The sequence below is a fragment of the Frankliniella occidentalis genome, unplaced genomic scaffold, assembly GCF_000697945.3.
Source record: "Frankliniella occidentalis isolate FOCC.00 unplaced genomic scaffold, Focc_3.1 Scaffold46, whole genome shotgun sequence".
Lineage (NCBI taxonomy): Eukaryota > Metazoa > Arthropoda > Insecta > Thysanoptera > Thripidae > Frankliniella > Frankliniella occidentalis.
Genome location: NW_026267176.1, coordinates 792,386 through 804,974, shown reverse-complemented (window position 1 = coordinate 804,974; position 12,589 = coordinate 792,386). Strand labels below are relative to the sequence as shown.

The 12,589-nt window shown below is 37.4% G+C and overlaps 1 protein-coding gene across 2 annotated transcripts; it reads right to left on the bottom strand.

Moving 5' to 3' along the window:
- Positions 1-1,000: 1,000 nt before the first annotated feature.
- LOC113217672 (uncharacterized) lies at positions 1,001-11,634 on the bottom strand. 2 transcript variants are annotated; one of them, XM_026437662.2, is made up of 19 exons: positions 11,470-11,634; positions 10,837-11,000; positions 10,575-10,753; positions 10,245-10,491; positions 10,040-10,168; positions 9,705-9,937; positions 9,368-9,614; positions 7,637-9,287; positions 7,400-7,551; positions 7,215-7,314; positions 7,014-7,130; positions 6,734-6,935; positions 6,277-6,648; positions 6,012-6,199; positions 4,063-4,309; positions 3,830-3,975; positions 3,515-3,721; positions 3,219-3,406; positions 1,001-3,088 (listed from the first exon to the last, which is right to left on the bottom strand). In XM_026437662.2, the coding sequence occupies exons 1-19, from the start codon at positions 11,525-11,527 to the stop codon at positions 2,813-2,815; spliced, it is 5,103 nt and encodes a 1,700-aa protein (XP_026293447.2). In that variant the 5' UTR covers positions 11,528-11,634; the 3' UTR covers positions 1,001-2,812. The 2 variants fall into 2 exon arrangements, with proteins under 2 accessions (XP_026293447.2, XP_026293448.2); XM_026437663.2 differs by having other exon boundaries at positions 4,063-4,300.
- Positions 11,635-12,589: the final 955 nt, after the last annotated feature.

Genomic DNA, 12,589 nt, shown 5'->3' with positions numbered 1-12,589 from the left:
AACTTAAAACATATTTTAGCCAGAACTTTTTACATAGGACACCGCTAAAGCTACTGCATGCCAACAAAGTAGAAAATTAAACCGAATACATTATTTATAAAACTCGCACCTTACTGAAAGGACAGACCAAAAGAGGAAATGTGTCAGTCCACCAACAGTTGTACTGAAATTCTTTAGTAACCTGTACATCTCATTTTTACTTAATAGCACAATCTTAGCAAATTCCATTGATTTAGATAGATATTGAAAATTTATACTAGTACCTCTCTTATTTGAGAAAAGTAGGATAGAAATTTTGACTGGTTCTTGCTGTTATATATTTTATGAAAATAGGCATTCAGATTTTAAAGCAAGTTTCGTAACTATCTTTATATATTCTTCCAAAGAACTGAATTTATCTAATGTTTCTTAACTGCTATTATTATGGTTTTACAGTGCACATCTTTCTCTTGTAGACTGTTTCCCCGCTCTGTTTGGTAATTAGATACCAGATTGACACAAGGACTTGAAATCAGGGCATGATATTGCTGAATTAATGGAGGAAAGTGGTTTCCTTTCAACAGGAAATGTATCAAACGGAGCTGAATCAGTCAGTCACCACTTGAGGACACAAATTAATTTTATTTAATTTTATTTAAATGTGATAGTAATCTAAATGAAAGCATGTTGTAGCTAAATCAAAACATGAGTAGGGGCGTACTAAGTGTTATGAAATAAAGTTGATCTTTTTTGTCATTGATTTTTTGTTGATCTTCATAGGTATCTTAAATTAAGTAAAATCATGTTCAGAAACTGTTGATGATAACTGTGGGTATGAAACAAATGAACTTTGTCTTATACGAGAGCAGGACCTCTCCCATATAAAGGTGTTTTTCTTGGAAGAAAACCATTTCAATAGATAACCAATAAAGCGTTTTCATAGTAATGCATGAGTGTTAATTTATGAAAAACAATATGGAAAAACCATGTGATGTTGCAGAGGAAATTTATAGGAATGATGCTGATGAACCTTAAGTTTATTGCTTTGCGCGGATAGGTAAACTATATCACAAAACTATTGTCTCAAGATGTGATAAATACAACAACTTTGGGTTAACTACAATGTAAGTAAGCAAAGCTTTACTTACAAACTTTGCAGGGCATCTAATTTACCATCCAACATAACATACATCCTTAAACAAGAATTATTAATAATCTCACACAATCTTTTTAATGTCGTATCACACATACCCAAACATTGGGTAATTCATTAAGCTATCCTATCCAGTAATAAATATCCATTAATACTGATAATGTTGCTGGAGAAATAAAATTGTATAAATGGTACATGCTTCTGAAGTGAAATCTAGTAAAATGTAACAAGCTCAATAAAAAGACTAACAATACATGGCACCATAATATAATATAAAAATATATCGATTACCTTTAGTGTTTGTTATTCACAGTCGCAGGAAAAATGAGCAAACAAAATATGCATCATTTATAGGTAGATGCATTGTAGAGATGCATGGTAGAGAGACAGATCATACCAGCTGAAGCAGTTATACCGATAATATATGTCAATTTCAACTTACTGACACTAATGATATAAAGCAGCCTGGGAAGGCTTCAAGCAGGGCACATCACAGGGTACAAAAGAGTTTTGACCAGGTTTTTAAAAAAGGGCAAACATGACCTGTTAAAATTCAAGAAGTTTTGGCACAATATGACATAAATACCATTGAGCCGATCATCAAGTTTACTTATGTTGCGGCCAGCCGCAAACACACTACTTTTCATGGTCTCTGACATTTTAAAACTGTTACTGGTATAAATAACCTATCACAAAAACATTGTATATTACATGAGAATGTTTTCCAAAGGTTATGGTAATGGTGAAGAGCATTCAAAATTCATTAGGATAGAATGTATTCCATATGGGCTTTAGAGCAGTAATTTGCTACTATTGCTCTGAAGCTATGGGTATAAAATAGCAATGTCTGACTACATCGGGGACAAGGCAAGAAGTCTGTTAGAAGCGCAGCAGATATTTGAAGTTAAACTGAATGTCACACATGAGTGTGGAAACAGAATTCAAAATACTTCACCCAAAACCTGCAGTAAACTTCGGAAATTTTGGGCACATCCAGCGTGAAGACAGAAACTTGCACTGTACAATTTCTTAGGTAAATTACGGTATATAACAGGTGTGTAAAATTTATCAAAATGTCAGTTCTAACCAAATCACAGAAATCTTCCCAGTCAATCACTATTGAACGCAATTCAATGTTAGAATTACACAATATTAACTTACACTGACAAGTAAACAGGTGAGCAGCTATGAACACAAAAATGGTGCTACATCGTAGAAGGCATAAATGACTAACCCTGATAGAGTAATGCTGACCACCTTATTAAACATTACTGCAGTACTTTTCTTAATAAACAAGTTATAAGTGATATATCATGTTTGTAAAATCTAATTACAAACACATTAGTTTTCAGTATTGTATGTATTCACATTCCATGGTGTAAAAGCAACAAAACTAAAGAAGTGTGACACAAAATTATCTTAATATTCAGGAAATTCTCACAGGGAAAGAGAAATGTAGTTTCTTAAGATCAAAAGGCATTGGGTGATAAATGGCTGGTATAATTACCAGCGATAATAATGTAGAAAGAAATAAACTAAGGACTAGCTAGCATAAAGTTTAAATCATGATACACATCTTATACAAATGACCAATAAGACAAGCCATTATTCCAAAATGTAATCCTTCTTTTAAAAATAAAAGCATATGTGTATTGTAAAAGTAACCCATGCCAGACTTTATCACCTGTAAGACTGATGGGTGCTGGACGAATCCGAACTAGGAGAATAGAGGCTAGGAGTTTGGCTTTGACTTAAAAATGTGCTTGAATCCGAAAGTGAATAAATACCGGGCTCAAAAACAGGCGGATATTCGAGTCCAGGGTAATCTGGTGGAGGACTGAGAGGTGTCTGTGGAGGACTGAGAGGCGGACTCATAGCAGAAAGGTTGCTGATATTACTGAAAGATGGTGGCGTTGGCCCAGGCTTCTTACCAAGCATTGAAACACCCATGGTTGGCTGAAATCAGAATTCAAAGCATTAATTAGTTACAAATTGTACACAATTATTAAAATGTTGAGGGTATCTCCATATCTCTTGTATCAAACACTACAATTTTAAAAACAAGTATGAAAAAATATTGCTATACCTTTGGAGATGGTGTGAGATCAGAAGACCAGTCCGATAATGACAAAGGAGATGATGTAGCACTAGGGCCACTAGGTACATATGAAGCTGGGGAATACACTGAATTCTCAGCAGAATCATTGATGGTCATATTTTTCTGCTTTCGACCATCGCTCTGGCGAAAGAGTGCTCGATGGAGCCGTGGAGAACCTGCCATAAATAGCCATAAAAATAATTAGATTAAAAACAAATCCAGAACTGTAACAAATTGGATAAAAAGACTGTTGATTAATAATTTCAAAATCATGCTAATCATACCAAGAATTGTTCTTTGAGGAACCGGTATTGTCATATCTGATTGATGCGGTGTAAATTGCCCATGGGCAGGTAATTGATAACCACGTTTTGGAGACAAGAGTTGTCGAATTTTAGAACTGGCTCCTTTGGTTCGTGAGCCCTCCCACATTTCATCTGGTGAATTTGCCACTGATCCTCTATGGTCGAGATGCATTTCAAAAGAAGGCCCTTGACAGAAAAAAACAATATTAACCAAGCACTATTTGAAACCCCAGATATTAATAAAAAAAGACCACAAGGATCTCAGTTAAACATTTAACAAAAGAAAATACTTACCAAAGCTTGGTGATGGAGGAAATGCAACAGGTGGGGGCTGATACAAAGCAGCATTTTTAAGTCGTGGCTGCTTGTGACTTATAGGTGTCCTTTGCAGAACATCAGCTGAAGCCCCAATGGAATGTTTAAGGACTCCAGCAGAATCTCTATAACACAGAGAGAGCAATCCAACAATGTTACAAGTATGGTAATAGTAAGCTCTAAAGCTCGATTGAGAAAATAATTTAACTAACCTTAAGTCAGTAAGGTCAGTAGAGGGTTTTGAAGTTCTTGGTACAATGGCTGGGGGCTCTACATTCATGTCTCTGTGAGTATTGGATCCTGCTGCAGGAAGTATTGTCCGCGTTGCCGGAACTGGCCTTACCGATAGTTGCTGATTAGGCAAAGGTGATAGTAGAGGTGGAGCTGGTGGAGGGGTCCTTCTTTTCTCAAGTGATTTGTGCCTGGATAGAACTGGGTCCTCAGTGTAACCTGTATAAGCTATCAGTGTAAATTCAGCATCAAAATAGAATTCAAGGCAACTGAGAACATGTAATTGATTCATTAATTGTCAAGTTAATTTTCTTTTTCAGGTTTTAGTATAAGCACAAAATGCAAGAATAATATTGCAAATAAAATAACTTCTAGGCACCAGAAGACAGTACTGCTGTGCACCAAGGAAGTGGTAGTGTGTCGTGCATGCAATTAAATTAAGCGAAATCCAACAAGATGTCATGCATTTTCTTGTTAAAAAGGTTTTCAAAAAACATGGTATGAATGGAGGATTGAATTCTATTAATAAGTCAACAAAAAATAATAATGCAGAACAATGGCTGAAAAGTCAAACGCATGCAAAAGATTTAAATATCAACTCTTGTCCGAAGTACCTTTTATATCTTTAGACAAACAAGTAAAAAAGGGGTAACCGAGCCAGTTAACAGAGTATCCACACCAGTAAAATATGAACCAAAAATACAGTTTTATCAAATACTGCTATAATAAGTATGATTGAGTAATGCCATAGGCATACCTCCAAATCAAAATATAGCTTTTAACATATTTTTCATATCCAGAATGACATTATTTGCATTACAAACAATTCCACTAAAACTTAATTAATTTACAAAATGGTAACTTGAAGGAGCTAGAAAAGTCAATTGGCGCCAATCTACATCACAGAAGTTATTTAAACACAATCCAGCAGTTTACCATACTCTAATTGCAGCTTGCATTAATCACATTATATTACTTTCAGGTTTAGAACAAAACAAACAAAGCTTTAAAGCTCAGCAAAACACCCTAAATTTAGAACCTAAAACATTATCCAGAAAAATCAAGGAATATAATTGTGTCAAATACAATTCAAGCTTTGGTCCCCTTGCTTTGGATACAAAACTGTTATCTTAAAAACAGGGGTATTCAATAAAAAGGGTAGGAATAGCACACCTCCAGGAGAACCTGTATTTGTACCATTACCATAGGCAATCAGCAGAGCTCAATGCAGGCACTAAACCTAGCTAAAGGGACTTTAGGTCGCAATCAAACTACGAGGCTCAAAACATTGTCCCCAGAGGGGTAAACTTTTCCTAGAACGCCTTTCATTATTGCCAATCTTCACTATCGAACAAAACACATACTGTTATAATATTTGTACTGTTATGGTCGCATTCAACTATTACTGACTACATATCACGCAATACATTATACTGACAAACAACTGACAAAAAATTGATAGTTAACATTCAAAGAATTGTAATAAAATTGGTCCAATTGGGACAACAGTACTAAAAATTACTGGAGATCTGTAAATATAGGCAACCCACAGGACATTGCTCCAGCCGTCAGTTGGGCTCAAAACCGCCTATGCTCAAAATTGATACATGTAGTAAACTGTTAAATTGACAGATAAAAAAATGTTAAAAATATGAATTGATAAGACAAAGAAAAAACTGAAAATAAAGTTATTAAAATATAAAACTAAGTACACTTAAAAAGTTAAAGATAGTGGAAGAGGTGTTTAAACATGCTTACCATGCATAAATATACCACATGACCTTGTATGTTGTTTTTGAGTAAAAGTGCAATTACCATGCAAAGGACAGATTTTTCTGAAGAAGTCTTTAAATTACAGCCAGTGCAAGTGTCAACTTGGAAGCAAAATCATGCAAGTGCTATGAGTGTGGGCACACATGCTCACACTCACCCTCGCTTGCTTCACGATGAACTGGAGAAGCAGGATCCCTTTCTTGCTCCCTAAGCCTGTCTTGCTGCTGAGAGTGAATGTGTTGGTTCTGTTGGCGATCTTCTTCTTGACGTTGAAGCATGAACTGTTCTAGTGTTAAAGTATTCGGTGTATCATCAGCACGTGATCCAAAACTACGGTTATTTCTTCTGTAATGAATTTAAAATTCTATTAGAATACCTTAAGAACCTGAACAGCAAAAGTGGAGGGTAGAAAATTTGCTTACCTGACATCCTGCTCCCCATGAGGACTAGTCACACTTCTCACAGATTGTGAACTGGTTGGGTCAACAACAGTTTCATCTCTACTTGAGTTACCATCAGAGTTCTTTGAAAATGGTGGACAGTGTTCAGTAGTTACGACACGTCTATAACTTTTGAACTGAGATGTAGGAACTGGCACATTCTGACTCTTACTACTTGACAAAAATCGCAGCACTTTTCTATCCAGGCTGTGAGGAGCAGATGGTACCTCTTGAGATTGATCCGAGCTCGACAAACTAGTTGCAGAGCTGGAAGACTGAGACGACAACTGATTTGAGTATTTGGATCGATACCCAAGTTTCTTTAGAGACCCAAATCTTTTCTGGATGTCATACCTAAAATCAGATATCAAGATATGAAAGAACTGTAGAATATAAATATAACACCCATGTACAATTATATCAACCCAATAAGGCTAACGTTTTAGAGTCACTGGAAGATGCAAGATTTTGATGTGAACGAGCTGGCTTGGGGCTTCCACCTGCTCCAACAACATTCGAGGAATGGCTAGAATGGCCAGAGAGGAAGTTTGTAAGCTTCCGCATTTTGGGGCTTGGGAAGCACGAGTCAGCTATCTCAGCCTCCTCATCACCCTCATCTTCAGTTTCACTAAACACAGCGCCTAATGAAAAAAAATCATTAAATATACTTTTCTTATCTTCACATCAACAGGCAAGAAAGCACAGTAATCCATTCTCACCTTCTGCGGCTGAGGTTTTTAAAGTTGATACATCAATAGCATGAGTTGCAAATGAGAGACAATCAAGCCAAGCAGCCAACTCCTCATCAGACTCAGCAGCAAAATAGAACACAGTACCTACACAACCAAAAGTAAAATTTATCAAACTTGATAAGATAATAATTCGACAGGATACAAATGTTACTTTTAAAAATATATAACCTGTGTGGTAAACTTTGAAGGCAAACTTCCTTGATTTAACTTCTTCAGCTTGAGAAGTGGTAAAACCCGGTAAGGATATGAAACAATCTGCCTTGTGAGCCTAGAAGAAATTAAATGGTTATTTTGGGATTTTGAATGGGAATATATACAATGCATTAAGTTAAATGTAGCACAATATACTGTACCTCTCTATTTTTAAACCCATAAAATGTAGTCCCCTTTAGAATAAACCACCCTTTGATCCATTGGGCACCGCTATCTCCAATTCTCAGTCGCCGATACAGCCAGCCTTGATAGTCTCCTATTCCTAACTCTTTAACACTTACTGAACGTCTCTCTGTAACAGTTATTATTTGAAATCCAGTGGGTTTTTTTTAAGATTAGAAAATTCAAAACAAAAACATATTTAAAAAGAAACTTACTAGCTAAAAGCGTATTCTTCTTCCGTAAAACTTTGGGACTGCCAAATACTGTTTTAGGCCCACTGGTTTTGGTACTCATTATAGTACGAAATACTGATTTATGTTGATCTAGAGGAACGGAAGGAGATCTGTTTGGCGGGGTAGGTCGAGGTGGCGGTTCGGGTGGGCTGACAGATATCTTCACAGGAATCTTGGGCTGCCCAGAAGATTGGGATGAATGATCTGGCATATCACTTGATGAATGATGTCTTGATGGAGGGTTTGGTGGTGGTTTTCTAACTTCTCCTTTAAAAAGATTAGGTGAAGCAGCATCCATTGGAGAAGAAACATGATAGGAATCAGTTTCTTTAAAGCTATGTTCAATATAAGGCGAAGTTGGGGTAGTAGGTTTTGATTGGCTTGCTAAATGAAAAGATAATTTGGTATGTGGGCTGTTACGATTTGAGTCAAAACTTGATTCAGAATTGTCAAGTCTTGGAGATAGTGAAAACTGAAAATGATTGCCATTGTCAAAATCATCATCTGGTTTAGGATACAACCTGTGAGTATTTATATCTGATATTAGATCAGGACTATTTAGAACATTGGTTATTGTTCTCGAGAAACCAGCATTCATTCTGTGGTTATCACGCATATCATCACAGTCTTCATCACCATCCTTGCCACAATTAGAATCCAATAAGTGACGGTTGATGGTTTCAACGACTCTTCCATGTAAAACTGGGTTTGAATTCATGTCACAGTTATCACCTCTAGGAATTTCTTCTTTATCTCGCCCCTTCACTGAACTGAACGATGCAGGTTTGATAGTTGGAGGAAACTGAAAAACTGTAGGTGTAGAATGATCCTGAGGTCTTCTGATAACAGTAGTAGATGATGATGTTAAATCTGGCATTGCTGAATAATCACTGCAAGATTCATTGTTAGAGCGAATGCTTATGGATCCAAATTTATCTGCACTTTCTGTTTCACCAATTGGTCCTGGAGATTTTTGATTAACTTCCAAGCCCTCCAACCCTGACAAATCATAAGCAGGTGTGCTAAAGCTTTTATCCAGTCTCCCTCTTTCTCTGTGGATCGGTAACTCCCCAACTTCACTCTCAGTAGATATCTTGCGTGTTTTTTGAATGAAAGATGGACAAGTATCTTCTGTTGTAAGACTATCAGGAGTCCTTGGTTCTTTCTCTCCTGATATTAAACCTTTAGTTTCAACATCTTTACCGCTAACTTCAGCAATTTGGATTTGGCAATCACGGGGGTCAACTGTAAGTTCGAGTCTAGTAACAAAACGTTTTTCATTTTTTGGCTCTTTTGAATTTTCACTTGAAAAAGTTTCCCCTTCTAGAACTGATGTAGGCAGACAAATATCATTTCTACTATTTGAATGGACATTAAGATCAAATGGCTTCTTATCACATTCAGATAAACATGTGATTCCTTCTGAGGTTTTTACATGCTTCACTACATAATCCACTTGCTTGATAAAATCTTTACTAGAGGACTTTTCAAAGCCAAGGCAAGTAGAAGGTCGTTCATTTTGTTCACATGGAGACTTATTCCTGAGAACTCTACATTCTGGATTGGAGTTGTGCGAGTCTGGAGTTTTCCCACTATATTTCCACTTTTTTTCTAGTTTTAACTCTTTCCAAAACTAGAGAAATATGCAAGAAAAAAAATATTACAAAACGTCAATATATGCTTTGGGTCTAGGGAAAAAATTAACAAACTCACCTTTTCCAAATCCACTGGAGGTAGATGAGCAGTAGGGCTGGAACCAGTAATAGTTGCGCGCCGCTGCACAGGCACTCGAGGTTTGGGCAAGTATAAGCGCATGCTGGTGGGAGAGGTGTGTCCTTCCAGCTCATAATCAATTGCTTCATCACAGCCAGACCCCGCATCATCAGACTCAGAGCTAGATGAGATAATTATTGAAGGCTCTAAAGGAATATGCTTAGAGGGTGGAGTTTTAGGAGCAGGTCTGAAACACATTGAGACCAAAATTTCAAATTATGAAGATAGTCTAGAAAGTAAGTTGTAAAATACAAACAAAAGAATTTAAATACAGCACCTTGAGACAAGTATTTCAAAGTCAGGGATGGTAAGCAGTTCAGGTCTAGGGGATGGAAGATTGTCATGCCATCTAGTATATGCAGGAGCCCTCTTTTTGCTGGGAAGTCTGTACGGCTTCATGTAAATTTGACCATACACTTTAGTGTGCCTTGGCCTCTTTTTTAAAGTCAAAAACACTTCTGTTGATGATTCTTCAAATAACGCCATAACTTTCTTTCGTTGCCATCCAACCTAGAGCAATAGATCAAATTATTCCCTCTTGCAAGGTGGCAGCAATTTTTTTTTTTAATGCAAGTACGGTCACAAATTAAAATTAGATTAAAATCTACTAACAACTGTCTGGTAGTTAACTTGCACTACTTCATCCCCTTCTTCCACTTTCCCACATTGATGTGCTGGTGAGCCAAATTTGATTTCTCCAATTTGATGGATACCATGGAATGATGGTACAATAAAAAAACCCTGAAACATAGTTATGAAATTAGCTTTACACAAAATAAAAGTAAATTCACACTGAATTGAAACCATCTCATCTCACTAGATCATCTCCTCCTCTCTTCCTTAGAGTGGCTAAATCTAGAGATGCAGGTTGAAGGATCAAAGGATCAGCAATATCTTGAATTATTCCGTCAGCAATATTAGCCAATTTTCCACAGCTAGTTCGTATTTCTTCAACTGGCCTTTCTGCGAAACGGTCCCTCTGAGCACATGTTGCAATTTCAAGACTGCATTTCAAAAGGTCACTTTTTCTATCTGCATACTCAAGCTGCCCAGAAAATGGTGACCTATGGTTTGGAAATTGACTTCTTTAACATTCAGAATAATATAAATTTGTGAATGAAAGACTCTAGAGATTAAATGCACAAACCTGTCAAGCCAACATACTAGAGGTTTTACAGCTCTCACAACACTTGCAACATCTGCTAAGGTTTGAGTACTAACAGGTTGAGAGTCAGTGAGCTGGCGTAATTCATTGTGCAAGCTGTGAGCTTGACATGACAGCCTGAGAGCCAACAGTTGGAGATTTTCTCTGTCCAATTCATAGTGCTAAATGTGACACAAAAAAAAAATAAAGTCAAATTTACAAATTCTGGGAATCCTAGGGATTTTATCACAATCCAGGAGCTTACAAAGTTTCTCAGATGCTCAACAGCTTCCAAAATTAGTTCTTGATGACCAAGCCGCTTAATTCCTAAATTGTCTAAATCTTCGGACCGAACATTTAACAGCAGCTGCCCGTTGAAATGATTGGCCAAAAAGAGTGGTAGATACGGTGCTATTGAGTTATCAAGACCTGGAAAATAAATACAATAATAAAAGTAACTGTGATGATAAGGTTGCACTCACAGCACAAGAGAAGCACTATACTCGAGACATGAATTAATTTTTAAAAATACGAATTAAATACAATGGCACCAACACGAAGAAGGACCATAAGCTTTAATTCGTAAACAAGAAAAAAATGCTGAGAAAATTGACTACTCCAAAAATAGCTAATGGACAACCTAACCTCTCACGATCATGACACAGACGAGAAACTAACTAAAGTATTTACACGAGAAAAGGAGAACAGCAACCCCAAAAATAGAGTGCGACTGTACACAAAAACTTGAAATAAACATACAGAGCAATCAAAACACCAAAGTCTACAGAGAGTATTAAAATGATCCAGTGGGAACAACGGAAAGGAGTCGTTTGCCTAAAATAATACAGTACGATGATAATTAACGACTAGGAAACAGAAACAGTAAAAGAAAATATACCTTTTAGCCATTCGGTTACTTGGTCAGGTTTCCATTCGGCGACGTTGACATAAGCCATGTCCTCAAATGTTCACAACAATAAACATGACAACTACACCTGACTGTCCATTTGCAGCTGTTGCGCTTGCGCTTGCCCTGCCCTGCCTTTACTTTAGTACGGTCGACCTGCACATTCACATTGCAATTGCGTTTCAGTGACAGTGGTGACTTATGAAAAAGTTTTGATCAGCTGTCCTTGACATTGATCTCTGAATCTTTTTTTTAGACAGTCCCTAGAAGACTGTGTCTACCAGAAGGAGAAAACGTGCCCCCTCTCTCGCTTCTCCTCTAGTTTAATCCACTTCATCCGGAGCAAGCAAGCTTGAGCTGTTGAGCAGACAAAGGTTGGCAACACTTTTCGGCATTGGCGGGGAGTGTATTACAAACGAAAAATTCCTCCTGGAATATCGCCATCGCCATTAGGTGATTGAGACTAGCGGGGCACCTGCACACAACCTGTGCACAACTGATTGCAATATTGTAAATTGCCATCCCGGATCAAATAGCAAGTGAGATTGAATAATCTTTCTTGATTTCTTGGAATCCTCTAAGCGGTTGTATGGAGACGATGGCGACGGCACAACAGAACGTTGCTTGTCGCCAAGCTCTAGTACTCGAACATCGCATTATCGCATCACCTCGGAGAATGTTCACTGAAACATTTGAAAACACTTGGCGGCGGCGTACTGTGGGCAGAAAAACTAATAGTGTGTGGCCACATTGTGTTCATGCAGCACCGAGTGGTAGTGTTTCACAATTTTTTCCATTTGTATTCCCCATCTTGGCAAGTGCTTACCATGTGTGTAAGAAGAATTAAAGGTGTGGAGGAAAAACTCGGCTGCCAGGGCAAAAATTTCATATTTTGTTGATATTGGAAAGTAGGAGAAGGGAGAGTGCATGGATCTTCCATGAAGGTACTACGTGCCCGAGGACCGAGGGTCGTCAGGTAAGCGAAGCGAGTTTAATGAGACCTTAGCTCAACGAGTTTTTACGCGGCTTTGCCATGTTTGCCTCAAGGACACACTGAGTTGGGCTTTACTGGCAATTTCGTTTTTGTTGTTTAAGGAGCCGGGAGGGGGGG